Source organism: Mastacembelus armatus, chromosome 23 (genome assembly GCF_900324485.2).
Source record: "Mastacembelus armatus chromosome 23, fMasArm1.2, whole genome shotgun sequence".
In the NCBI taxonomy this organism is placed as follows: Eukaryota; Metazoa; Chordata; class Actinopteri; order Synbranchiformes; family Mastacembelidae; genus Mastacembelus; species Mastacembelus armatus.
In genome coordinates, this window is record NC_046655.1 from 11,755,750 (window position 1) to 11,783,397 (window position 27,648).

The window sequence follows — 27,648 nt, forward strand, 5'->3', positions numbered from 1 at the left end:
CAAACCTTCACCATATAAAAGCAGAATTTAATTAAAAAAAAAAAATTAAATGGGTTTCCACATCAGGATAGGGCTGAGTGGTATTATTTTAGATAACAGCATGATTTAATCACAATTTGGTTACAAAAATGTTTTGTCCAGAGCCCTTTCGCCACCTTCCTCTCATCCATGTTTTAGAGAAAATAAAATAATCTTGATCATGAACTTTAGCCTTGACTGAGAGGTGAGCCTCCAGATGAATCCTGAATCAAGCAAACAAATAGAAAAAACACCTTATTTCTCTAAAATTACCCTAAACATTGCTAAAGTATCATGCTGTATTTTTTATCATAGTGGTCTGAGAATTGAAACGTGGCAGGTATCTAAGGAGACTGTTTAACCTTGTACACTGCAAAAAAATCAATTTTTGCGATATTCTTCTTTAATACCCTTCAGCCCTACATCAGTGTATTAAAAAGAACATGTTTGTTCATCACAGCGTTTCAACATCAACATTCAGTTCAGATCAGTAGTTCAGCAGTTGCAGGAAATAAACAACTGAAAGCACACATTCCCAAAAAGTGTCATTAGCTAAGATCTTTGATGTGGAGTAGTTATGATCAGTGGTTCAACTCAAAATGCAAAAATAGCAAAAACAAAGTATAATAGGGTTCAACACTAAACCCCCTCCCCTACATAAACATACTGATAATAAACATTTTAAAAAACATTATTAAATTGTATTTTCAGGTCTCCACACATTTAGTACTGTAAATTCTCCCCATCAACTGCTTATCAATAACTTATATCCTTAAACCTTTTTTGCATGCCACTTCATTTAAACACAGTTCACCGTCCCTTTTATTAGCACCTGTGTGGTGGGTGAAGTTCAAATGTAAGGATTCATGCATAGCTCAAGCCTTTTTGTTCACATTTGTTTTTTAATCCAATTGTTGTATATAACTTACAGCTTTCTTCTTGTATAGTCGCCATTTTTCTCACCTGTAGCTCCCACTGCACTCCTAGCCATCCATGCAGAGAGATCAGCTGCTGGGGAACTGCTTTTCTTCTTTTGTTGAAAATTTGTATGTAATATTGGGTTTTCCAAATAAGGTTGACCTGACTTGACTAAACCTTCCACTCCACCACATAATTTTTATATTTTTCATCACTAATTTATAAAAACAGGCACAAACTCCAGCCTGTAAACTCTTCACATGACCACACTGTTGAATTGTCTCCCTACCAGCTGCAGGGTTGTTGTTCCCTGTGCTTTAGCCAGTAACATGTAGAGAGACAGACTGAGAGCAGTTCTCCATGGGATAGGTGGGCTAAAAAAAGGTCTGGGTTGGTCTTTTTTATCTCCTGTGCCCCACTGTTAGACCCTGTAATATTGTACAGGAAGTCATTTAGCGTCAGCAATACCACCTCACTTCCAAGTGGCAGCAGTTGAACGAACAGCTGCGCTCCCTTTTGTGCCTTTTGACCCCAGTGACTGACCCGAGCGGCTCCGCAGGTCACGCTCTGTGTTCTCGCTCTGCGCCTGCTCCTCGTCGTACCTGGTAACACAGACCTGATGTCATAATCGACCAGTATTATCATAACATCTTCTTTATGTTGCCTATATGCCAATGCTTTGAACTGTAGTCAAATTATATTGGATCTTGGTGTAATGTTAAGAATGCAGTCAGAGATGAGGGGAGAAAGAGGAGTAACATGGTATTTTCCTCCCGGTGGCTGTTTTTACATAGATTTACTGTGTAAACAATGGAGCAGAGCACACAATACACTCACTTTTGTGGTCACAATGTCTAATGACCCCTGAGTACATTGTGTAAGTATGGCCGATTTGGAACTTGGGTATTACGTAACAGTGTTAACCCTTCGACGGTGCAGCGCAGGACTGTAGTGGTAATAGCACCCATTCTTAGGTTGCTGGTTGAAATCTGGCTCGAAGGACTGAATTTTATTTTCTCCCACTTGAACTAAAGCAAGAGATAAAAGTTTGCATAACAAATGGATCATGCACAACCACATATACTTGTATTGCCAAAAGGTTTTAACATATAAAAAACATTGTATAGGGGTAATTAGTGACTGCATCACTAGAATTAAGGACCTATTCAGCATGTGACCCCCCCAGCGCACTAACATATTGGTAGAACCCACCAGAATGATAAATAGGTCATAGTTATTTTTTTCAAATCTTGGACCAAAACGTTGAAATGTCGACGGTCTAAAAGGTTTTCCTGATTAATATTTTATGAGAAAAACAACCTTTTGAAGCGTTTTCACATAATTCACTAAGGTATTAACTGTTTCCTAAGAGAACAAGATAAGATAAGGTTGCTCAGAAAGTGCAGGCAGACGGGCTGGTCCCTGCTGTGCTGAGTGATGATAATCGTAACCTGTTTGAACAGATGCAGCTTCTTGAAATTAGTAAACATTCCACTTTTTTTCATCAAATTATAATTTTGTATAATTCTACTGCAATGTCGTAACATGACAAATAACGTAATAACATCAAGCTAAGGTTTCCAAAAGGTGCTCCATGAAGCTGTAACCAAATGAGGACAGCATTGACGTTGATCGGTTCACTACTCCAAATAAATTACTTGGACATCTGTCTGGTCTGCAGCTGAACGGAAGGCACTGGAAGGCAAAGTGAAAAGCCAGTTGACAGAGAGAGAGGAGATTTAATACTGTGTAAATACCAGGGTCGGTGTCAACTGATTCATCCTACAGGTGTTTGTGTAGAGGTTTTCAGAAGCTATCCAAGGATCCCAAAAGCAGTTCTGCAGGGTCATACTGACAATGTAAGTGTACGTACATAAAACAACCAACTCACCCACCTCTGTTTTTTTTCTCCACACAGGGCAAAAAGTCCTTTGAGCCAAATTTGAACCAGCGACCTAAGGATGTCTGCTATTACCACTACAGTCCTCCGCGCTAACAACTGAGCTATCGAAGGGTTAACAGGATTACATAATACACAAGTTGCCACTTGGCCATACTTACACAGTACACTGAGCTTATCTAACAACAGAACACCAACTGCTTGTCGGGCTACATGGGCACAGATATCAAAAGTGTTATAGCTTAACAGCCACACTGAACAAGAAAGGTACCATAAGAAAATGTGAAAAAAGCCACCATAAGTGGAAAGGACCAGGGTAGAATATACCTGTCACTGAGGGACTCATGATATTTCTGTCACTAAATTAGGCTTAAGATGAATGTACTGAAGGTAAAAAGATCTCTGGCAGCATTTTCATGTATTTTATGGAGTAAGAATCAAAAATAAAGTATAAGATATACATTTTGTAACAGTGACCAAGAAAAACATTTGTACGTATACGGTACGTTGTTTATCAACTACTTGTAGCAAGTTTATCACTAAGCCGTAGTGAAATCAGGGAGCCACTGTCGTTATACCTAGTCTGGGTTAGTTGCAGTATAGCATACACTTATACAACTAAACAGTGTGCATAGATAAAACCAGCTCCTTCAAGTCAGATTCAAACCAGCACCCTAAGGATACCAGCAAAGCCACATGCCTGAATGTGACTGGTAGATTTCAGTGCCACTTACAGGACTTGATAGTTGCCCAGGGCTTCTCGGGGTGGGCTGCGATTCCAGCGGCAGTCTGGGATGTCCCCGTTGGGTGTGACAATGTTGAGAGTGTCATTGATGAGGTTGTACTTCAGGATGCGGTCATTGGCTGTGCTGGAGGTCAGCGACGGAGAGGCATTGACCTGAGGTGCACACAGATACAGAAATCGACATTTACATTTAAGAAGACGGTGCACCAAAAGACATGGAAATCCAGTAGATTCAAAGCAACTGGGCAGAGCTGAATAATCTGCTGTGGGGCCACACACTCGTTTCGTTTCCTCCTGTGCCGAAATAGAAGCTCTTATCAGGCAGGAAATGCAGGTGCTAATGTGCTATAGCGCTCAACATATAAAAGAGGAACACTGGATGCACACTAGAAATCTAACCTGGTTTCCTAAAGAGAAGTAGATAAAACAATTATATGAAAACACACACACGCTCACCTCCTTGACTAGATGATACAGACATTAGCTCCTTAGCTAATGTTTTGCATTACCTGTTAACAAGAACATTCATACTTACTTGCATAACTACATTAAGTTAGAACCAAAGCAGAGGAGGCTGGAAACATAATGAATAAAAGAAAAATTTCCTGACTAGGTTTGTGGCACTCGGCCTGTCACAGAGGAGCATTTAAGGCCTAAACCAATTTGTCATTGACCAAAATAGATGAGATTGGTGCCTGAGAACAGAAATAGTTCAGACCTAGCCTGAAAACCCAGTAAGTCATTGTGTGGCTGTCAAATTGAGCACAGTAGAAGATGACAGCTACACAACAAGCACGATATTTAAAATGTAAAAAAAATTATAATTTGGTCTTTGTACCAGGCTGCACCAGCTTGTAGGACTTGGTACATATTAAGTTTGACCTGTATTTTCAGCAATGTTTTTCAGCTGGAACTAAAATGACATTGAAGGGGTTAAAGTCACACCTTCAGCACACATTTGAATAAAAAGAGGCACACGTCCAAATATATATACAGAAAGATAAACCTCAAGGGCATTTAAAGTTGCTCAACAATCAAAGGAAAGGAACGTGAAGTGACTGTGCAAGCATGTGAAGTAGCTCTGGGCTGCTAAGAAAAACAAGGGTCTTTCACACATCAGAGGTAGATTTTTAGTTAAATAAGTGAATGTGAGTTTGGAGGGTTGGATGCATATAATAACTCCTGTTAAATTACTCACCTCAATAAGCCATGGCTTGAGCTTGTCATCAATGATGATGTCATACCCGTAACATTCGAAACAGTGCTTGTCATTGTTCATCACAGGCTGGGAGAAATGCCAGACACAGACCAAATTAGAAAGACAAATTCACCAGTAAGTGTTGGGAACTTTTTAATACATCAGAGAGTGATTCAGCAGGGAAGAATGGTATCAAGTAATCAGACTGAAAATATAGCAATGGACTTAGCAATTAGCACACAAAGCAACCTGGGTATCAAGGCCTTAGAGGGGATATGGATCAAGATCAGAAAAGAGAAGTGTGCATTACGTTGAGTGCATTGTTGTGCTAAGAACTAAGACAACACCACATTGAGGTAGTTTTACGGCTGTGTATTTAAAAGTATTACTCTGCGATCCATAATGGTCCAACACTGAAAACAGTTTCTCAACGGGAACAAAACTCTGGAGACTTCAACCAATGTAGTTTAATGGTTTTTGTACTGCATGTGGCTGATGCATGGGTTGTAAAAAGGTCAGTTAGCAGCGGTGGTAAGTAACTCAATACATTAACTCCACTACTGTATTTTAGTAGTATTTTGAGGTTCCCTGCACTGCATTTATTTGACAAATATAGTTAAATTTTACTTTTATCAGGTTACATGTTCCCATTCATATTTACACCACAGTTGGTGAGCTTTATTGAGCAGAGACATATATTTGAAAGGGTGTCATTTAACAGCACAGTCCAGAATCTTTTTGTGGTTTAAAAAATAAAATACTTTAAGATACTCTTAAGACCAAATAAGATAAATAAAATAACCATTTTAAAACAAGACTGTTGTTCGTGGCTTATAAAAAGCTGACATTTTGGAGATGTATGTTTTTAACAGGACAAAATGTTATCTAATCTTATCCTTATTTAACATTTAACAAAATATACAACATACCCTCAATGTGTAGAAGGCCCATAATTTAGTAACTTTTCCATAATGTCAATCAGAATGTAAGAAAACTGCTGTAGATTTTTGACTTGTCATTTCGTAGTAAAAACTTGATAATCATGCCTACTTACAGCCACAGCTTTCAGGGACTGCACCACAATCCAATGGATCTGGTCGAACAGTCGGCTGGTCACCTCCTTCCCTCGGGTGCTTTCTAGGTACAAACCGAGATTACTGACTGTCCACTTCCCTCCATGGACATGGTTGTAGTCATCCTGTGTTAAAGGTACACAGTCCAACTAGATATTGGAATTTAAAGCACTACATTCTAACAACAATGGCTGTGCCCTTTCATTACCAATAATTGAATACACCCTACTACCCATACCAGACATGATACAGACTTACCCCATGTTTTTGGATGGCTACATTAGTGAGGTGAACAAACATGTTGTCCAGTTCACTGGTACTGGGTGTGTACTTCACTGTACAGAACCTACAGAAGCCCAGCTTGTACCTGAGAGTGACCAGACAGAGTTCAAGTAACATTCTGGCTGTATAAAAGATAATATTAACATTATTATTATTCATGAATTACCAAAATCATTCCAGAGTGAATAATGTCTGACAAAACTTGGTAATGGTTCGATATGGCCCAAATTCTATGGTTAAAGTGCCGTCTGCTATAATATACAGACATCATTTAATATTACTAAGCGCAGCAGGTAGCCAGAGCTTACATGTAGCATTTCAAAGGCCGATAAGTGGTCACCAAGACATAAAGACGCAGGTCAAACTTCTTCCCTCCTATCAACAGGGGATTGTCAATGTACAGGGAGATGACGTATGCTTCCTTACCACTAGATGCTGCTACAAACCTGGGAGAAAAAAAGCATGACACCAAGCATCAGCAAAACACCAAGTCTAACTGGACTGTTATTTTACTGGAATGATCACTAGCAGCTTTGTTATTTACCTGGGAATAAAATTCTTAAACAGTAGATAATATAGATTCTGTGGGCTAAAATATTTATTCTCTCCAATTGTGTGATTTGTTTCCAAGTGATCATCTGCCAGTTTAGTCTGATGGGGCTACTTCCACTAAACAAGGTAAGAAATGTGCTATGATAGATGGTTTCTATTTATTTTTCAATTAAATGAAGAACAAAGGGAGAAAATCTGAAAAATCTACATAAAGCATAACATAACTAGAAGTTTTTCCTGGCTGTAGCAGTGTGATGTTGAAGTCTTTGGTAACTCACGAGGAGGTACGGCTGTCTCTGGACCACTTTTTGATCTGGGACAGTTTGTTGATGAGGAAGATGCCTTTGCCCTGTGCCTTCCCACAGGGCTTCATGATCCAGGTGCTAGACGGATTCTTCCGAAACTCTTCTACAAACAGATTATAATCAGCCGGGAGCATGAATGTCACGGGGACAAAATCTGCACAAAACATGGAGAAAAAAGTGAAATATAATCAGCCTTATCCCAGAATACATGTTTTGGAAGGGAGTATGTTTGTGTCCGTACATATATTATTTCACTCAGCAGTCTAATACATACCTAGATAAATGTATTTTCCATTCTCATCCTTCTCTGCCAGCGGGCTGCCTTCCTTCTCCAGCTCCTTGCGGTAGCGTTTGATGTTCTTGATCATCAGGTCCTTCCTTGTCAGTTCATAGTGGTTGGGAAAGTGGTTCACCATCTGGTCATCTGATAGGCGGTAGCCAGTGTCCACGCTGAACACATTCCTGATGGTCTGGATACTCATCCTACGTGGGTACAAATGAACTTGCATTATGGCGATCTAAAGAATATGGAGCTTAGAAGTGAGTGTAGTAATCGCTTTTTTATGTATTATTTGAGATAATTAAGGTCTGTACTTTTAAGATGCCTGTACTTTACATGACTATTTCCATTTTATGCTACTATATTAAATATTGTAAATTTTATTCCTCGTTATAACATATGTTGTTATTAGTTACTTCTCAAATTTACATAAGAAATATAATAAAACAGTTTGGTTTTACTGAAAACTCAAAATTAGTAACAGATCTGAATATGAGCATGAACAGTTTCCTGGCCCTGTCATTTCAAGTGCCTTGTAACCACATATGAGCCAGATGAGATTTAAGACACTTTCATTTACACATGTATATTTTGTACGCAGGGATTTGGATGCTTTACCTGTAACAGAGTATTTTGCATGGTGGTATTGGTACTTGCATACATAACTAAAGGATCTGAGTACTTCTGTTACCCTTGACTCTTACATACAATGATATCCTGCTCTCAGGGCCACTGTAGATAGAATACCTACCAGTAGAAATTCCAGTCCTCGTTTTCTGTGACTTGAATCCATTCTCTTTTCTCAAAGTTGTTGATGAGCACAGATTTTTCAATGTCTGTCACCCACTTCACTTTACCGGCCATGGTGCCTCCCACTAGAGTGGAGCACAAAACAACAGGTAAACAGATAGAAAAGCAGATAAACAGCAGTCAGATCTCAGGACAGCACAATGCACAGAGAAAGGCAAAAAATACACGCTGTTACAATGCACCAAAGCATTTTCCATTGCCTCTATTTTCTATCTACTCGCCTACCTGCAAATCAATGTGAGGAAATAGCCAGTCATCAGCATCAGCTAGCCGGGCTGGTTCCGTTAGCAGGCTGCTGAATCCTCCCCGGACTGCTGCAGAGGATGGGCGGACATCACCCAGTCACTTATGCAATCTCATCAGAGGCTAGCTAAACTCAGAGGGAGGCAACGCGGCACGGCAGCGGATCAGCATCACCGTTAGCTTCAGCTAACGTCAAGGCTTTTCCTCCATGTTTTACTGCTAACGAGCTAACTTACATTTATTGATCCAGGCGTCACGAATCTGGACACGGTGACGGAACGCCCACCTCGGTCAAACTACTCTTCACAATAAAAGTCTTTGTTATTGAACCGTAATTACACGATAAAACCTCCTAGAACCTAATTAACTGACGCTACAGTTTGAAGAAGAAATGTTTATTAAACTGTCTCAAAAACATTAGCGCGACGACCGTTGTTGGCTTGGCCCTTCCTTGGAAACCTAACCTAGCAACGGAGGTCGCGGTGATGTCATTGCAGGCTGTCACCACCACAGAGCACCAGCAGGGGGCGCTGCTGTGACTGGGGAATTTCAACCAAAGGAGATTAGGTCTGTCCGCAATAATCATAACAGAGAATTTACAACCAGCAAGACTTGTATTTAGAGTTTAGGATATTTGGTTACATTCAAAATTTGGATTTTTAAATTAAAAACACAGAGAAAAAGATAATAATTTGATTTTACAGGTAAAAGTATTATAATTATAGGTTTATATTTAAATGTATGTATTTAAAGTCCAAAATGAATTGATATTTGTAAAATGCTATTGGGTCAACATTATAAATAACATTATAAAGAATAATATAAATAATTTGCAATACATTCTGTACACTGTATAATTGTAGGCCAATTGAAAACCTTCCACTTAGAGCCAAATAAATATTAGTCTATAAACAGGAGTTACCAGTGATTACATATTTTAAAAAGTAAGTTAAAACCTAGAGTAAAAAAATAAATACACCATGTTTTCTCACATGTATGCTGTGACCCTCGTTGCCCCCTGGTGGTCGCTGTCGGCAGGAACAGGTAAAGGCGTGGCCAGTGACATTATTGGTACTCTAGTTACCTGAAAGCAGCAAGATTAAAGGACGCTGCTGTAAGTATAGGAAAAAACTGTACGATTATTTCTTTATCTTATTATTCCCGAAGCATTTTGATTCTAATTGTAATTGTTTACATCGGTTACAGGGCGGCGTCCACTTTAATCTACACAAAAAGGTACGTTTTGCTTTCTATTTGACTCTACATGCACCTGTTTACTATCAGGGTGGGGGTACTCATTTCTTTTTAAAATGTATCCGGATAGTAGTTCAACATGCTACAGTATGAAAGATTTGATTTGTAAACGTAGCTGGATATTCAGTCAGTTAATTAAGTCATAATGTGTAATCTAATTTATATGATCTTCAAAACGACCTTTGTTTGCGTTGGGCAGAAGGATGACTTCATCTCTTTGTTATGGCAATATGGCAGACTACTATAGGCTATCATATGATTTAAACTAAAGGTCTGTCCTGTGAGTATTGTTTTGGAGCCTTAGGTATGTTTATATTTTTAAGGTTCACACATTTGTGGCCATATTAGTGATCTTTTTTGTATTAAGTTGATATAAACAGTAACTAAAGATTTATATACACTACACTTTTTCTAAATTATTTTAATTATCTGCTGTGGGTTAACTCGTGAAAGGTAAACAAAGATTTAAACAGAGTACTCATAGCCAGTAGTGTTTTATTTCTTGTAGGTGAGGACAAAAAGGCAGTTTGGTTAATTTGAGTTATGTAAATTATACATTTGCATTCAGGCACATGATTGCAGGCACAGCACAACAGGAACTGGGCTAAGGACTGGTGCATGTACAAGCCTACACACCTGTTAAGGCTGGATTGCTAAAGCCAAACGGAAAATAAATCATAAATCCAGTGATAAAGAGAGATTAGTGAGTGTTCAGTTCCCTGCATACACTAGTCCTAAATATCATGTACTTGAGGGAACTGAAACTTGTTGTGGTAGATTGTTGCAGTTGGACTACTAAGTGGACTGCAACCCTTGGACTTAGTCCAACAGATGATATCATCTCTTCAAACCTAGGAGAGCCTGTTTTATTTACCTGGATGTCCTCCCTGGTAACACAGCTACCACCTATCCTGGTCACGTGAACCAGTATTTACACAGCCTGTTTATGAACGTTGGGAGCCATTTTCTGTCCTACACGGGCATTGAAGTTATAGATGCTGTTCTCTAACATGTGCAAATAGGAATAATTTGCATAAAACCTGCTTTCTTAGAAAACAAAGATGGTGGAACAAACAAGACACCCGAGTCATGGTGTGTCCCTCCAGGCTGGACCTGGTGAGGTGGACACAGGCACCCAGCTTGACGTTAACCTCAGGTACATTACAAGCCCTGCCCTGCACGTGTCGTGGGCTTTAGGCAACACACTGTAGCTGTAGCAAAAGAAACACTATTAAAAACAGGCTTTTGTTTGAACAATCATTTGTGTCTATGGTTTTTTCTGTATCATTGTGGTGTAATTGGCCTCATGAGTAGGAAAAATACAAAAATTGCGTACTTTATTAAATATTCATTACAAGCACCTGTAAGTAACATCTGTCTGATAACATACTGAAAAAAGCAAAAACTTGTGTTTGTTCCTGCTTCAGGATAAACAGCAGGGCTGCACGAGCCTTTGGGCGGCGGTTGGCTGTAATCGGTGACCAGCTGGACCGGGAGTGGTCCAACAGACATCCAAACTGGCCACCAACTCCTCTACACATCCTGAGGCCTGCTCAGGCACTGACCAGGACCATTTATCGGTAGAAACTCTGAAAAATATCTCTTTTAGTGTTATTGCACTCATTTTTATGTGGCTGACTGTAACCCGTTGTGTTGTGTTTTCCCAGGGATGTTCGCAGCCAGTTATTGGGCTTCCACGGACTGTCTGCTGCAGTGAAGTCCTGGATAGCAAACACTGCACCTGGGCAGGGGATCCTCAGAGCTGAGGCCTGGACAGCCTGGGTAACAACCACTTTCTATGGATTTCTCTTTGTCAAACCCTATTTGTAATGTAAAATACACATCGTAGTTTCACTCATTACCAAACATCATTGTGATGTGTCAGGGAAAAAACAATGTGATGTGCCTTTGGGATGCTACTACACTTCTTTATTACTAATGTCAGATTTCTGTCTTCATTGTGCTATTTTGTGTCTCTAATCATCCATACACTAATTTAATTCTACACATGTCACCTTTCGCTAAATGTTGCTTCAAAGCAGTTAAAGATCCGGAATAATCTACATTTGATTCACTCCATTTCATGTGTCCCATTTTCAACAGGTAACGTACACTGGCTGGACCAGAGGAGCACTTGTGACTGTGGCACTGCTCGCTGCAGTAGCCGTTTTCAGTGCACTGTGGATGGAATGAACAGCCTAAAGGGCCATGAGCAGGTCTTTCTGGTCGTCACATCTTTGAAAATGATTACTAACTGATTTGTTTCTGCTGTTTACTTTGACTTCTCTTTTTTTTTACTATTTTGATGAGTGGTATTGAAGTTGACACTGGAGAGTGTGAACAACTTCTTGGGCAACAAAAACCAGAAAACATAGTAAAAATGAAAAAATGTGACTGTAAAATTTAGCAGGATGTGGAAATTGTTTAAATCAGTTTTACCATGTTGCCCAAGGAGCTGGCCAGAAAATTGTAGCACAAACCTGCGGCACACAGTTGTACTGTCTAAAACTACGTTTTCCATGTCTGGACTGTTGCTGGCCTGCAGTCTTTTGTATCTAGATTAGGTTCTTATTCTTTAAGAGGCCGTTTTTTACAAAGATGATATGTAGACTGGCTTGATATAAAATGAGGGGAGCTGGACTTTCTGTTGCAGATTAAAAATGCTTTTTCACATGATGCTAATAAATTTAATTATGACAAAATATTAGTCTTATTATTGAATGAAGCATTTGTTTAATTTCACAGTGAGACACAAAAAAGACCATTAAGAAGCAACCACAGGAGCTTACAGGATTAACAGGTCTTCTTGGTCTGAGATAAAATAACCACTGAGGTCCATATCTCCTCCTGTTGCTTATTTCTTTTCCACATCAGGGCCCATACCTTTGAAAGATCAGTCTTCATAAGCAGTGACTTCCACATGTGTATATGTTGTGAAGGCCTTCCTGTTACACTTTTGAAGCGTGGCACCGAGTTGCCTTCCGGGTCCGACCTCGTAGGTGTGAGGAAACTTCTCTCCCTGCGTCCTCTCATAGATCTCATGCAGAGTTTGCTCCCACTTCACAGGCGACACCAGCTGCTTCACCAGCTGCCTGCGGACGTGGCTCTCGTTCATGTAGCGTTTGCCATCCACGTTGGAGTACACGTTGATCTCAGGCCGACGCACCTGAACCGCAGAGGAGAGTGAAGGAGTGACGTTAGGAAATACTTTCATGAGATGTGGATGAAATTAATTTAATTTAAAGGGGCAGTATATAAAATTTTCACACTACCATTTTACTCATTTCCCATCTTGAAAAATAATTACTTTTAGCTCTCGATATAATAAATTCTGTCTCTAAAAGGTTCAAAACTACAGAAGAATGTTCACTACAATTTCCCACAGCCCAAGGTTTTGTATTTTCACAGCTTGATGTATTCAACCAACCAATCAACTCCCAGTATGTCATGGTGGGTGCACAGCTGACTGACCTCCACCTGTCTGAGAATCTCTCTAAGGGGTTCGATGGCCGTCGCCATCAGCTCGGTGTGAAAAGCTCCGCTGACTGGGAGAGGCTTGGTCCTCATGAACTGGAAGTGTCTCGAGTTTTTCTGGAGGAAATCCAGAGCCTGGGAAGACAACATGGATGGAAGAGATTTTAGAAGAGGAGCCTAGAGCAGCTCTGACAGCTGAGCCTCTTCGTTAACTTCTTCATTACTTTTCCATCGATTAGTATCACTGATCTTGATATTGAGCTCTTCCCACTAAGAACCAGCAGAAACTTGATGGATTTGTAGTCGTATTACAAATTTATGTTTTCATGCTCCATACCTGTTGGTGCCCTGCGATGACCCTCCCGTCAGGGAACAGATAGTTGGCTACAGAGCACACCGGCTCCTCAATCCCCAGACTCTTGCAGTGCTCTTTAGCCTGCAGACAGGCATACTTATACTGAGCCTGAGGCCAACCGATGACTGACAGCATCCCACTGGGAACCAGCTCTGACGCTTTCTGCATGGCCTCTGCACGCACCTTCACCGCGAACAGAGCTAGAACACACAGCGTACAGCAGAAAACAAGGTATATCAGCCACCATTAGCAGCTAACGTGGTTTGTTGCTGGAGTTTGTCACTTTGTCATGTTTACCTTCTGCAAAGTTCATGGAACCAGAAAAGACCAAAGCAGCAAATTCTCCGACGCTGAAACCTGCAGCAGCAACACAAGTCTCAATGGCCTGTAGACAGAAATGTCAAAAAAATCTAAAAACTGATGCATTTGGACTTTTGGAAAATAAGGTTTTCGTATTGATATTATCATGAGGAAGTGTCCATAAGTCATTGTGCTGATGTTCAATATACAAAAAGAAAAATAACAAATGTGTCATCATTCAATAACAGTTATCTACTATCAGAGTAGCTGGATCAATGCACTGATCCTTATGGACCTTGGGGTTTTCCCGGTTGAGTCTCTCCACCGCAGCCAGTGAGGTGACAAAGACCGCCGGCTGACAGTGAACCGTCTTCATCAGCTCCTCCTCGGGTCCCTCCAGGCACAGGGACAACAGGTCGTACCCGAGGATCTTCTGGGCCACTGTAAACATGTCTTTAACGTTGGGGTACTTTAAAAGTCCTCTACCCATGCCCACAAACTGGCTGCCCTGGCCGGGGAAGAGGAGCACGGAGCAGCCGCTGGGGTTTTTTCTGTGTCTCCAGTGTCGCTCCTCCGGGTCTGCATCCGGGAGAGGCGCGTCGGACTCGGGCGGATCTCGGTGACTTGTGTCCGAGGAGCCGGGCTGGTTGGACGACAGTCTCCTGCTCAGAGAGACCAGAGACCTGACCTTCCCTCTGGAGGCTGCTGTCATGCTGACAACCGCTGATGCCAACATGGCGAGGACCTGACGATGCCTTCACGGGTTAGAAAAACTCATAACCTGCCCGGACAAACTCTGATTAATTAACCAAAACTAAACTCTGACTGAACCACCTCTCATCCACGACCAGCATGACACTTTGTAGGAGCCACCATGTTGTTGGAAATGAACAGTTTATTTTATTTTCCTTCCGGGTAAGTTTCCAGTTCTTTCTTCCTGCAGCGCCGCCGCAGGTCAGAACATGTCATGATTGTATTTATCTACTGTATTATCACATTATCAGTGGTGGAATAAACATAAGATGTTTTCTTTGAGTAAAAATTGCAATATCAAATTGCGGAAATGCTCAGTCAGGCTAAAATAAAAATGTATATGTATATAATATACATATATATGTATATATATATGTGTATATATATATATATATATATATATATATATATATATATATATATATATATATATATATATATATATATATATTAGGATGTGATACAAAAAAACAGACTTTTCAGCTTTTACTTTTTATTTAACTTCCTGTCAGTTCTGTTATCAGGCTGAAACTTGCCACATTAGAGAGCTGCTCGTCAACTACAAGTCATTTCTGTGTCTTGATGATCTTTAATCTCAATCAGCTTCAGGAAGTTAAAGAGGAGTTGCAGTACTTTAAATGATTTGAATGAAGAACTGTCAAATATCACAACATGAAATTTATTGTACAAAACTGTAAATCTCAGTTGATCTTAGTCAAATGTGTTTTCAATAAATCCTGCATTATCTGCCTGGCATTTATTTTGCATCTCAACATATAAATATAATACAGTCCTTTTCATGCACAGTTTTATGCATTATGGTAATTAACTTTTCTCCTTCCTACCTTTGCTCTCAATCTTACACAAATGAAACATTTCTTATTATTTCTGAACTTGTAGATTTAAAAACATGCTTCCTTAATCACATCTGTCCGTTGGGTTTTCCCTGCGATTCGTCTGATCCGTCTGACAGCTTGCCGGCCTCCGTCAGCTCCTCCGGTCTCTTGCTGCATTCTGGTTTCTGGCTGTTTTGTTTGGTTCGAATCTTGAATTTGGAGATGAACTCATTACTCGCCAGAGCTCCTTCCTTTTTGGGACACATTTGCTTTGTTGTCAGGCGACTTTCCAAACACGCTACACTCGCACACAGACAAGAAACAAATTATTGACAACAAATTAGATTTTTGTTTTGTTCGTTGATATATTTACACAGGTTTAGAACAGCAATACAATTATGTCTTTCAAAAAGGTTACACTAATGTAAATGCTCAAACACAGATGAGTAATGTTGTGCCCTCTCCTCAGACCAGACCCACACAGTCCAAATGCAGAAGATACTGCACCTCCAGGTGTGATGGGCGTCATCAGGCGGTTCAGCTGCACGTTCCAGTGCCGTACATGCTGACTGGCATTCCTTAGCTTCTCCTGAACCTCCTGGAGTGAGACGAGAGATGCAGTAGCTTCTCATGAGTGCTTTTTTATGGTATTAAACCTGCTGCACGCTGAGCCCATCCAAACACACTCTTTCTCACCTCTAGGTGCTGGTGACTCCTCTGGCGAGATTCCTGCAGATTCTGGAGCTCTTGAGAGGCCGAGTAGAGGGCTGATGGGGTATCCTCATTGGTGCTGCCGTCTGAGGCCTCCTGTATGGGGCTGAGGTTCTGCAAGGCCCTCTCCTGCAGGAGCTGGTACTGCTTCTTCTTTTCTTCTTCAGCCAGCAGCAACCTGGAGAAGGGAAGAAAGAGAAGAAGCAATAACTGTAACTACAATCACCTATGTAGTTATGGAGCAGAAACATAAGCCAAAAGCTACTTTATGACTGCTAAACATAAATCCTGGTGTTCTGTAATCAACAGGATCTTAATTATTGTTGTTTTGTCTTCAATCACTGATTCTGGTGAATTTCTAAAACAGTCACCAGTGGCAGCAGCAGCTATGACACACTTGGGTAGAGGGAGCTGAGGGTTTCAGTTGTGGTGAGGGTTTCAGACCACAGTGTCATAGTTTGACAACACTGGGCTTAGTGCACGGAGTATAGGGTTTTGAGGGGATTACTGCAGCTGTGTATGTTTGTTACCTCTCCAGCTCCTGTCTGGCCCTCTCCTCCTCCAGCCGAGCCTGGATCTCCATATTGAGAGCAGCCTCCAGTTTCTGCTGCGTCAGCTCCAGCTCCTGAATCCTCTTCTTCTGTTGCTCAGCCTTTCTCTCCTTGGCCTGCATCTCTGCCTGCATGCTGTCTCTCAGCTTGGCGCACACCACACACACACACACACACACACACACACACACACACACACACACACACACACACACACACACACATACCAACTGAGTGGAAAGAACTGACCTATTCCTTTTCCAGGAATGTCGTAACCGTGTCTTCAAATCATTAAACATTAAACCTGAACTTTATGCCAGCGTTTTCCTGCTACAGATCAAAGTCAATGGGATGGACTCTAAATCCCATTTCAGAAGAACTGTAAATAAACGCTGTCATCTGGCAAACTTTCTCATACCATCTCGGCCTCTCTCAGTTGTCTCTCCAGCTCCATCTGCACCTCCCTCTGTTTCCTCCTCTCTCTCTCCTCTGCCTCTCGGCGTCTGATTTCCAATTCCCGTGCATGCTGCAAGGCACAGATATGTGGTCTGTAATGTAACTTCATATTTACTACTGCCAGCTCGGTTGCAAACGAGCTTAATGTTATGGTTAACTGTCCTTCCTCTTTTACCTGGATGATGCTTTCGATCTCTAAATCTTGTCTGTCTTTCTCTTTCTCCATCCTCTCCACCTCTTGGATGTTCGAGTCATCCGACTGGCTGCTCCGGCTGCTGCAGCTGCTCCGGCTACGCTCCCGTTGGCTGTTTTCCCGCTGGGCCCGTCTCTTCATTTTGAGTTCATGGTGCAGGGAGGACTTGCCCTCGCTCTGGAGACGGAGGGCTGTTTGAATGACTGGACAGGTAGAGCAGACAGACACATTAAAATCTCAGAGAACAGCTGGGTGGTTAGAGTAATGACTGCTTTGATTCATGAGTAGGACAGAGGTATTCCTTCAGGGCTGAACAACCTAACTCTGCCAAAAATACCTAAAAAATGAAGATTCACGCAAGAAGAGTTGCCAGTGATTGTTCAGTTGAACAAGGCCATATTATTCTTCAGTAGTGCGTTAGAATTAAGATTGACCATAGATCCAGTTAAAAAAAAAAAAAAAAAAAGATTTGTTTTGTTACTTTTGAGAATTGTTCTGAATCCTTTTTTGGAAAAGAGTTCTTTTACTGCATGTCTGTTTGTTGAAACATCAAATCTTCCTTATCAGCAACCATCATTCAAGACCATACTTGGTAATCAGAACATTTTCTGCTATAAACTGAATAAGCAGTTACAGTCACTGGGGCTGTACTAGATACTGCTGGAATGGGCATGAGAAAACTACTTAATCAGCTGCTTAGAAATAAAATGTGGACATGTGACCTTTAACATTATTATAATGCACAAAATAAAAAAAAAATCTCAGTGTCATGAGGCTTAATATATGATTTACATTCCTACATGATATAAATAAGCTCCAAACCCATGTTGGCATGAAGCTGAAACTAACATATGTTATGTTTGAAAAATGACTGTAAATCAATCTTTAAAAAATCTATTTCAATGAACTAATCAATGACAGTACTGACAGCATCAAACAAGAATTTAATCTGTGACTAGGTCATTACGGTAAATTGTAAGACAACACAGCAGTGACCACACACTTTGTGAGTTTGTGTGTTTCGACTTATACACACCAACACACCTTGAGTCCACTCCACCTTCTGTCTCTGGTCAGACGCGCTCATCTCATAGGTTTTGTTATGGGTTTTCACACAGAACAGACATCGTTTCCCCTCCCTGTCAGGAATCGGCTGAAACATAAAGAGGACACAGACTCAGCAAATATAAAACATCACTTTACTGTTTTTCCTCCTGCTAAAGTTTCACACGTGCAGAGTTTAAATTGCATTTTCTCACAAACCTCTACAACACAGCTCTTGTCCAGCTGGAGCTCCCCTCTCTTGTCTTTCAAGTCCTCGCTGACATAGTACGCCATGGAGGAGGGCTTCAACACAAACCAACGCTCAGTCCAGTTCCTACGCACGTGCCCCTTTTTCCACATATAACCCTGGAATCAAGGCAAGAGTTGAAGAGCAAATTAAAAACATGACCAGAGCAGACAAATGGGATGAAAGGGGCAGGACTGTGCACGCAGAAAGCTCACCCTCTTCAGGACATTGTGGTACATCTCCAGAAAGACCTCGTCCAAAGCCAGACTGAAGGCCTCTGCATTGGTGACCCTCAGCAGCCGACCTGCATCCATGTGCTCCAGGAATGTCCATACAGACATGCCCTCTTCCTGCACTGTGGCATCCTGGGATATTAAGTCCTCCAAGGGTTTCCCATCCCATTCTTGACTCATTGCTGTGGAGATTTTCTTGAGAAGATACTCCACCTAGAAATGTTTACAGAAAGAACAACCAAAAGTTAAAGCAGGTCCAGACCAATACTGCTGGAAATAACCAAACTGACAGAATGATGACAAACTCTATCAAAGTGTTTCTGTAATATACCTTTACAGAGGAAGACTGTTATGCAGATAATGAATAAGCAGACTATTTTGGTCGACACTGACAGGAAACTAGACACATTATGGAGGAAATGCAGGAAGGAAGAGCCTCATTAAGTTACTTACTTGTGCTGCTCTGAGAAACAAGACAGTCTGACTTTGGACACATGCTGGGTTTATATGGAGGATCATATTTTTTTCTAACAATTAAACAATCACAGTGAAAGAGCCTCATGTAAATTCCCACAAAAGCCTTGGTGCTGCCTTCACTGCGTGATCTTTATTTGCTGAGGGAACAATAAGGGTTATTTATACTTGAGGCTTATTTTAGATCAAAACGAGACCACTTTCTCTTGCTGTGCACCTTCAAAATATTTTCTTTTTAAATATATGACAGACTTCAATCCATCAGGTTTTTGCAAAAAATCTAAAATAAAGTGGTCCCACTACAAATCCCAGTTTCACACATTAAACTCTCCTTTCTCATCTTTTACCTCCTCTGGGATCATCACCAGCGGGTAGCGGTCCTCAGACAGGAGGTTGAATAAACAGAAGAGCTTGAAACTGTCTCGCTCTGATAGCAGCACCCTCTGTGATACCCCCTTATAGTTCTTCTTCATGGTCATCATCCAGCACAGGTCGTCAAACCTCTCCTTGTCAAACATCCCCTCTTGGACCTGAAAACGCAGAAAAAGACTCAAGATAACTGAGACTCAATTAAAACTCTTTCTTAGGAACAACAAACATAACAGTTATTATAAAATCACTCAAGCAAAACCATTATAGCTTTTCCTAAAACAAATAATGACTCACAGAAAACTGCTCCACCCACTGAGAATCAACGAATCATTTCTGCCTCCAGAGCTGAGAACTTTTAGATGAATGAAACTTATAAACTGAGTAAGTGCAACACCAGTAAAACCCTAACCCACTATTAGTATCCAGCCTACCCTTTAAGTGATGAATACCAATAAAAAATAGAAAATAAACAGGAAAAGAATATTACAGGATATAAAACACAGTGGTGAGATGATGAAGTACCTTAGCCAGTATATATTTGTTGAGGTAGGGCATGTATCCATGATTAGACACAGGTCCGTTATCATCATCCTGGAAGTGCTCCTCCAGAGCCACGGGGTCGTGTGGGATCTTCAGCACTGTGTACAGGTTGTGAGAAAGCACCTGAAAAGGAAACACACACACACACACGTATCTATAGAGAAGATGTGTTGTCGTGTGTAAAGGTCAGCACAGAGTCTCGGGCTTCTGTGCGCGCCGCGTTTCTTCATATATCCACAAACGCGCGCACACAAGCACAGACAGGTAGTCGTCGGTGATTAAACGTGTCCGGACAGCTTTCTGCTATTTCCCTGGATTCTTCTCTGCTGAGGGCGCTCGGTCAGACAAAGTTAACACTCACTGTGGAGTTAAAGATACAAAACTAGATGCTTCCTTGTTGCTGTCGTCTTTTATAAAAGACCCCGACGGGGGGTGGGGGGTGGTATGTCACTGTTGGGCCTCAGGAAAAAGAATGGACTTTGAGCCTGAAGCTGAATAGTGGTCTCACACCTCAGCTCCAGTCTGAGCAGGTTACGTGTCTGTTAGACGAGGTCTTGTTTAAAGTATATGGACTTGTGTTTCAGCCTGTGGGAGGTTTGTGTGTTAAATGTTCCTTTACAATATAACCTTAACTCACATATGCCAATAATAATAATTAGCAACATATAAAGGAAACTACAGAGACTGGTGACCTCAGTCGGAAAAGCAGCACAAATAAACACGGTCTGTTTCTGTCCTCTCCAGTGGACGCCCCTCGGTCTCAGTTTCCTGGATTTAAAACAATTATGACTTACCTTTAACTGCGACTTGGACACCTTTCCACATTTCTCCACGTCCAGCGACGTGAAAGCGTACCAGATGGATTTAAGAAGTTCGGATTTTAGGTCCATCTTGGAGACCCGTTTGTGCGCAAAACAGCTACATTTCCGACCGTAGCGCAGCAGGTTTTACGCAGCTACAGACGAGTGGTGGTGCTGAGAATTGCCAAATAACATGTGGGGCAGAGCACAGACTGCTGTGCAAACGGCAAAGGACCAAAAAGGAGACAGATGTAGGGCAGACTAAAGAGGCGGAGAGTCCCACACGCTCTTCCACAGTATATATTCCATTTATATTATGGGAGTAAAAGGAAAAAACCTTTACAAATCTAAACTTCTCCAACATATTCTGGACGTTTTGAGTTTGAGTGTATCTAAACAGAACTGACACACTTAGTGAGCAAATTTTGACACAGATTTCCAAGGTCTAGGAAATGTATCCTGAATTCCTCGATGTACCAAAACCAAATAAGTGGGATCCGTGATGTTATCAGAGCCAAGACGTTTGGTTTAGGGACACACCCATTTGTTTAGTGAGCCTAAAGCCATATTTATTTTAGCTGCTCCAGACCCTAAAAAGTGCACCACAAACACATACAGAGTTTTTACATCTTAAACAAATCTGAATGTGTTCTGATGTCAGGGAAATAGAGAAATGGCTTTTAAAATTCAAATTATTTATATTGAAGAATTTGAAGTTAGTCAATATAGTGCTTCATTGATTTATTTAATGAATTTTAGGACACTGTCCGGAATAAATCAGTTCAAACCAACAGTTTTCTTAAGTTTTATGAGCAAAATGCACCTTGTACTTTCCTTGATGCTCAGATATCAGAGCTAATCTTCTGTGTGGTGAAACTGCTGGTGGGGACGTGGGAACCGCAGGCAAAATACATTAAACAAGGACAGTGTAATTAGAAAGAAAACGCCCGCAAGCTTTGTTAGAGCACAATCTAGGCTAATCAATAGAATAATTAGGTCAGAAAACTGTAGTCATTGTTTAGAGGCCACATGATAAAGCCTCCCTGTCTCTAAACATTGATGTATGTAGGTCTTAAGGTAAAGTTTGTGATACATGTATGAAAATCTACTTCATATTATCCAATTGGACTATAGTTCATGATTTTCTGCTCCACCAAAAAAATCAATGGTGTGTCAGGCTGTTGCGTTTCATCACACTCAGCAGTGGATCTGTGTCCGCTGTCCCTCTTTAAGGGCAGATGTTATCACCACTGTCTCAGGTGGTAGAAATGAGATGTCATCCAGTTAGCCATAATTCAGATTTGCCTGACCAGAGGTCTCAGTGAGGACCAAGCACTCACAAATAATTTACCACTCTGGCACACTGGAAGCGTGGCCTTTCTCATAAAATAAAGACCTAGATGGGTTTCTACACATCTTTAAAATGCATACTGGAGCATTACACCTGCCATCTGTCAGGATAAAGGATAAATTCTTCACTTATTTCCAACTTCAGAGGATAAAACTCACATTAAAACCCCCAAAGTGCTCTTTACAAGTGTTCCGCAATCCCCACAACATAAAATTTATACATTTTAATTTGCCTTTACCATTGCTGTACTGTATATTATCAGTGTGACATTACAGGAATGCTATTACATTATCATCTTTTTGAAATATTCAAGGGCAGCAGACCTTGACATTACGATTTCCAGCATCAAATCAATATCATATCCTATAATGAGTCAAAGATTTTTGTTTATTGTTGACAGATAGGCTATAGTTTACAATTTCATGTCATGCTTGCACTCTTGGTAATTATTACAGTACATTATAGGCTACATTATTGTACATAGGATATATGTCATATATTACAATAACAGTAGCGATAAAAAGGCTTAGGAGGCTGGAAGAAAAGCTAATGGATGTGTATCATCATCAGTGTGTGTAACAATCATCCAACACATATAATACATCCATGTGAAAAACAAAACAAACAAAAAAAAACACACTTCCACACTCATCACAGGAATAGTTTACACTTTGAGAAATATTACTTCATCATTTTGTCAGGAGGTAGTTGATGAAAAAAAATTTTACTACTCTCATGTGTGTCTGCTAAAAATGAAGCAGCAGCTAGGGCTGCTAGCTTAGCCTAGCATAAGGACTGGATACCGCTAGCTTGTCTTTGTCAGCACCTCTAAACCTAAACTGCATGTTGTATCGTGTTTAACACTTTTTTTGTATTGACTAAACAAAAAAACAAAGTGTGCCTATTAACTACTCAGGATAGTTGTGCCTTCCTGCTCTCATGCTTCATGATAATCTGGTTCTAGCTTTACATTTACTATACAGACTGATACCAATCTACTCATTTGTCTCTTGACTAGAAAATCATTCGCTAAATGCTGAACGCTTTCTTTAGGTCAACTTTAGTTGGATGTTGAAGAAATGTGAGAAAAAAAAAATGCTAATCTCCACTTTTTTTGAATGTTTCATGCTAGTTATAGCCTCCAAAACATCTGGGCCATGCCAGTGCAGCAGAGCATTTTAGAATAGTGTTATTCATAAAATAAAATGGTGTCAGGTCAACTTGCATTTCAGAAACTCTACAGTGACCTCTGGAAGACCTATATTAAAGCAATCATAATCTTATCAAATATCTTACCAACGCACAGTAAACATTACATCAGCTTGTCAAATGTACAGTATAAACGGCACAAAACAGCACAGACGATATTAAGCTATTTCCTAAAGCACCATTCTAGCACAGTGTAGTCTTTGTGATGGAAAAACTAACTGATGTGCATTCGAACATCTGCTGAACACAGCCAGACTAAATCCTGTAAAGTGGAAAACTGCTGGTGAACATTCCTGTGCATTCAGTGGTGAGATGTACTACTTGAGGACAAATCCAGTATGAGAGTAGTTCAACTCTAAATAATCATTTTGAATGCATACAGTCTTCGTAACGAAGCATATTAATTCATGCCATTATTTAATTATTTACAAAACTAAACCATACAGCAAAAAAGGCAAAGAGCTTTGTTTTGTACTCCCATACAGTCTTTGAGATAAACTGCTGGCACCACAAATAATTGATGTCAAACTATCTCTTGTTTGCAGGTATAACTGCATCAAATGGATAAAAGATTTTGGTGGATAAAAGTGCACCAATTTACCCAACGCTGAATTCAGGAAGTATGTGTAGAACTGTGCTGAAGACAGAGTCGGGCAATCCAAGAGGGTAAAAGAGTTGCGAAGTGTGAGGAGTTGCAGGTTTTTGGCACTAAATTCCTATTTTCTTTTAGAAATATCTTTAAGGTTCCTCAACTTAGAAACAAATGAGTTGTTTAGATATTTGAACAATTCATATGTTTGATATGACAAAACACTACAATGCCACTAAGCCTAAGCTGCCCTTGCTATGGAGAAGAAGCCAATCAGAGATGTGAATCAGAACAAAGCCAAGTCACGGAGAAGAACAAAGCACAATATTGTAGTTGCTTAATTCAAATCCAAAATTGATCCAGAGACATAAAGTGAAACAGATTCATTCTGCTGAATGTATTAGCAGGTTTCTACAAAGCCTCCATCTCTCAGGAGTTGGCTCCTGCCTTCTCAGATTTGGCTTTTACCACTGACTTCTTAAAAATCAATGATTTGAACAGTGGTTTGTTCTGCTCATTTTAAAGTTGCATGCACCATCCAAACATTGGAGGTGCTCCAACTGACAGTCATTTAACACTGCCAGACAGTAAATGGGACTTCTACTTGCAGGACCCTGGATACCCCAAAGAAACTTTCCCAACCTCGCAACTCTATCACTCTTTCAGGGCATTGTTCATTATCAGACTTAATCGTTCACAAATTGGTCAATCGTTGGCTTAAAATTGACCATTAATGTGCCACTACACGTCGATGTTGTCTTGGTGCCAGTTTGTTGGCAAGCAGACAGGCCAGGGCAATGCCTCCGATCTGCGTGAAGGCTAATCCCAACACAGTGGCAGCGATGTGGAAGACGTTGTCGTTGACCAAACTGAAGACTTTGCGGAAGCAGCCGTGTGGATGGATTCCAGCAGCAACCACTCCATCAGAATCATCGGAGAGAAGAGGTCGGTTCTTGCAGCCCTTGCGTCTCACGCAGCAGCTGTCTGGCAGGGACACAGAGGTACCATTCTCAGCAGGCACAAAGGTCATATGTTGGATAGCCCAGTCTGAAGTAAGCCAGTCGCGCCAACCCTCAGCTCCACAACACTCCAGGGCTCTCTGCAGGCTGTCTAGAGCATCGGCACGACCTTCATCCTCTGTGTAGCCTGCCACTGCTCGCTGTAAGCCGCTGCGAAACCCTCCAGCAATGTCTTCACGGTAGAAGAGACCAGAGAGTCCAGCTGCTAAACCGGCTATAAGTGCAGCGAGTTGGAAGAACCCATAAGCCCGTAGGACACAGGGCAGGTTTGCAGCCACTCCCAGACAACCCAGGAAGCCCCAGGCAGTGATGGCAGCACCTGTGGTCAGAAGAATGAGTGGAGCGTTGGGGTAGCGATTGGCAGACAGCAGCATGTAGTCTGCAAGGGAAATCTGAGCCCACACACCCATGGTGAAGATGGCCAAGCCGGCTGCCCAGAAGAGGCAGCTGAAGGCCAGGAGACCTAGGCGCAGCAGGTGCATGATTCCCACTGGGTGGCAGCAGGGTGGGGCAGCACCCACAGGTGGAGGTGCAGGGGGTGCCAGGGAGGCCTCTGAGCACATGGACAAGGATAGACGCTGCTGCTGGTGCTGCTGCTGCTGCTGCCGTTGGAGGTGCTCTTCCTGCTCTTGATATGGAGACAGCAAGTACCCGGGGATAGCGGAGGGTCGACGAGGAAGAGGAGGAGGAGTGAGCAGGTCGAGACCCCTTGGAGAGGACAGTCTTCGCACAGCTAGCTGCTCACGTTCCCAGTCCAAAGCCCGTCTGCTGGGACTTGGCCGAGCTGACAGGGAGCCGTAAGGCAGTGCAGAGCTCATGATCTTCGCTCCGGCTTTATCTACTCCTCTCTCTCTCTTTTACACACTCCCCCTCTCTTCTTTCCTCTATCAGTGCCTTCACTCTTGTCCTCCTGCAACACACTATCCCCCTCCCACCTTTTTATGACTGGTTATTAATCCGCCACCAACACAACCAACGCTGACTGGACTATAAATCTTGCTGATGGGTGTCACGCCGTGCTGTTATCTGCATCCACAGCCCCCGTTTTCCATCCGATTTATCTGTTTATTTCGGGCATTCTTTCCACCTGCATGGCCACCAGTACTCTAAATTCCTGCGCTGATAGCCACATTCTGACTTCTGCTCGCTCGCTGCTGCCCCTCACTATAGTTAAGACAAGAGGTGTTAGCGCTGGGATGGACTGAGAATCCACCCATGCACACCCTCTCTCGGTGTGGAGGAGACATCTGTTTCAATGTGACTTTGGTCCATTTGTGGAATAAATGATCTCATGTCTATACACTATTTGTAGAAATTCAGCTTTCCCAACATTTAACCTTTGTGATGTATTGAAAGAAGATATGGACTATCAGATTTTTTTTTAAGTGTAGAAAACAAAAAATTAAAGTTTGAAATATTACTTTACTTCATCTGATATTTAACATTTATGATACCATTTTGATGACATAATAGATACATTTCTTATGCTTATAAAGCACATAATAAGATCATTTGACAGCCGGCTCTGGTTTTTATCCATCCTACAACAAAAAACACTGCTTTTTTCCCCAAATACCTCAGAAACAGTCCTCCAATCGACCAAGTGAACACATATAATCTGACAGAAGGAAGACTGTCGAGAACTGCTGTGGTATAAATGCAAAAAAACAGGTAAAGTGGAATCATGACCCAAAAAATTAGTTATTCACCATTTAGTTTCACATTATACATTTAGAAACATATGATGTGCTAAAAATAGAAAACCATTTCAAACCAAGCATTAAAACTCACTGCAATAACACTTTGTTGGTCTCCTGTTAAACGATGCTGCCAATTTTATTCTAATGATCTCTGCCTGGCACACTAGCCCCCCCCCCCATTAAACCCCTGTCCAATCAGAGCTAATTAAAGCTTCTCAGTTAATTAACCACATTCAAATGACTCTTTTTATAAGGACAATTATAACAGTGACATGATGATGGAGAAGGGAATATCCAGATAGATGTACATCGCAAATTCTGTTTGTTTGGACTGCAGAAAATAGTAAAATAGTAAATTTTTCCTGCTTTAGAAACAGAAATTTTAATTTGGCTACAACAACTATTTTAACTTCTCAGGTGTTTGCCAGGTTACATGAGCAGAGAAAAGCCATGTTTGCCAGTGTACCAGTGATAAGAACACAGACAGCTGAGGGTCTGTTGAGGAAATGAGGTTATGTTTATGATGTTTATAATTAATCTTTGGTCTAGAATCATCAGCTCACTGACACATTGTTTTATGTGCAGGCGGGAAGTGAAGGAAATACATCACCTGACACATCCAGGATGAGATTTTATAGGCAAATCCAACTCGCCCACCCATCCATACATTAGCTCTACTCACTTTTTGGATCACTGGACCAGAGGAGGGGTACACCTGGGACAGGTCGCCAGTCTATCACAGAGGGTACCTCCAATTCAGCTCCTTCAAAATAAAGCAGCAGAGAACAACGGCTGAGGAAAACTTTACTGTTATGGCTGCAGAACTGCCCTTTTGAAACAATAAAAGCATCATAAGGCAGGCA

General features: G+C 41.2%; 4 protein-coding genes across 7 annotated transcripts; all 4 read right to left on the reverse strand.

Annotated features, from left to right (window-relative positions):
* Nucleotides 1–6: 6 nt before the first annotated feature.
* ttll1 (tubulin tyrosine ligase-like family, member 1) lies at nucleotides 7–8,828 on the reverse strand. Of its 2 annotated transcripts, none has more exons than XM_026327484.1 (10): nucleotides 8,307–8,828; nucleotides 8,023–8,146; nucleotides 7,266–7,474; nucleotides 6,965–7,145; nucleotides 6,443–6,580; nucleotides 6,111–6,198; nucleotides 5,834–5,977; nucleotides 4,780–4,866; nucleotides 3,571–3,734; nucleotides 7–1,538 (listed from the first exon to the last, which is right to left on the reverse strand). In XM_026327484.1, exons 2-10 carry the CDS (start codon nucleotides 8,133–8,135, stop codon nucleotides 1,409–1,411), a joined length of 1,254 nt encoding a protein of 417 aa, XP_026183269.1. In that variant the 5' UTR covers nucleotides 8,136–8,146; nucleotides 8,307–8,828; the 3' UTR covers nucleotides 7–1,408. The 2 variants fall into 2 exon arrangements, with proteins under 2 accessions (XP_026183269.1, XP_026183268.1); XM_026327483.1 differs by having other exon boundaries at nucleotides 6,111–6,219; nucleotides 8,307–8,827.
* Nucleotides 8,829–12,288: 3,460 nt separating this feature from the next.
* Nucleotides 12,289–14,593, reverse strand: mcat (malonyl CoA:ACP acyltransferase (mitochondrial)). The gene is made up of 5 exons (XM_026327468.1): nucleotides 14,003–14,593; nucleotides 13,705–13,792; nucleotides 13,390–13,607; nucleotides 13,050–13,187; nucleotides 12,289–12,744 (listed from the first exon to the last, which is right to left on the reverse strand). Exons 1-5 carry the CDS (start codon nucleotides 14,441–14,443, stop codon nucleotides 12,472–12,474), a joined length of 1,158 nt encoding a protein of 385 aa, XP_026183253.1. The 5' UTR covers nucleotides 14,444–14,593; the 3' UTR covers nucleotides 12,289–12,471.
* Nucleotides 14,594–15,116: 523 nt separating this feature from the next.
* def6c (DEF6 guanine nucleotide exchange factor c) lies at nucleotides 15,117–21,137 on the reverse strand. Its single transcript, XM_026327417.1, has 12 exons — nucleotides 20,912–21,137; nucleotides 20,100–20,240; nucleotides 19,553–19,735; nucleotides 18,714–18,944; nucleotides 18,471–18,617; nucleotides 18,252–18,360; nucleotides 17,190–17,410; nucleotides 16,977–17,084; nucleotides 16,538–16,704; nucleotides 15,993–16,185; nucleotides 15,804–15,894; nucleotides 15,117–15,594 (listed from the first exon to the last, which is right to left on the reverse strand). The coding sequence occupies exons 1-12, from the start codon at nucleotides 21,005–21,007 to the stop codon at nucleotides 15,383–15,385; spliced, it is 1,899 nt and encodes a 632-aa protein (XP_026183202.1). The 5' UTR covers nucleotides 21,008–21,137; the 3' UTR covers nucleotides 15,117–15,382.
* Nucleotides 21,138–22,639: 1,502 nt separating this feature from the next.
* Nucleotides 22,640–27,625, reverse strand: LOC113141789 (tetraspanin-7-like). 3 transcript variants are annotated; one of them, XM_026326330.2, is made up of 3 exons: nucleotides 27,468–27,625; nucleotides 26,662–27,280; nucleotides 22,640–26,249 (listed from the first exon to the last, which is right to left on the reverse strand). In XM_026326330.2, exon 3 carries the CDS (start codon nucleotides 25,901–25,903, stop codon nucleotides 24,797–24,799), a length of 1,107 nt encoding a protein of 368 aa, XP_026182115.1. In that variant the 5' UTR covers nucleotides 25,904–26,249; nucleotides 26,662–27,280; nucleotides 27,468–27,625; the 3' UTR covers nucleotides 22,640–24,796. The 3 variants fall into 3 exon arrangements, with proteins under 3 accessions (XP_026182115.1, XP_026182116.1, XP_026182114.1); XM_026326331.2 differs by lacking the exon at nucleotides 26,662–27,280; XM_026326329.2 differs by having other exon boundaries at nucleotides 26,662–27,625.
* Between the last annotated feature and the right edge of the window lie 23 nt (nucleotides 27,626–27,648).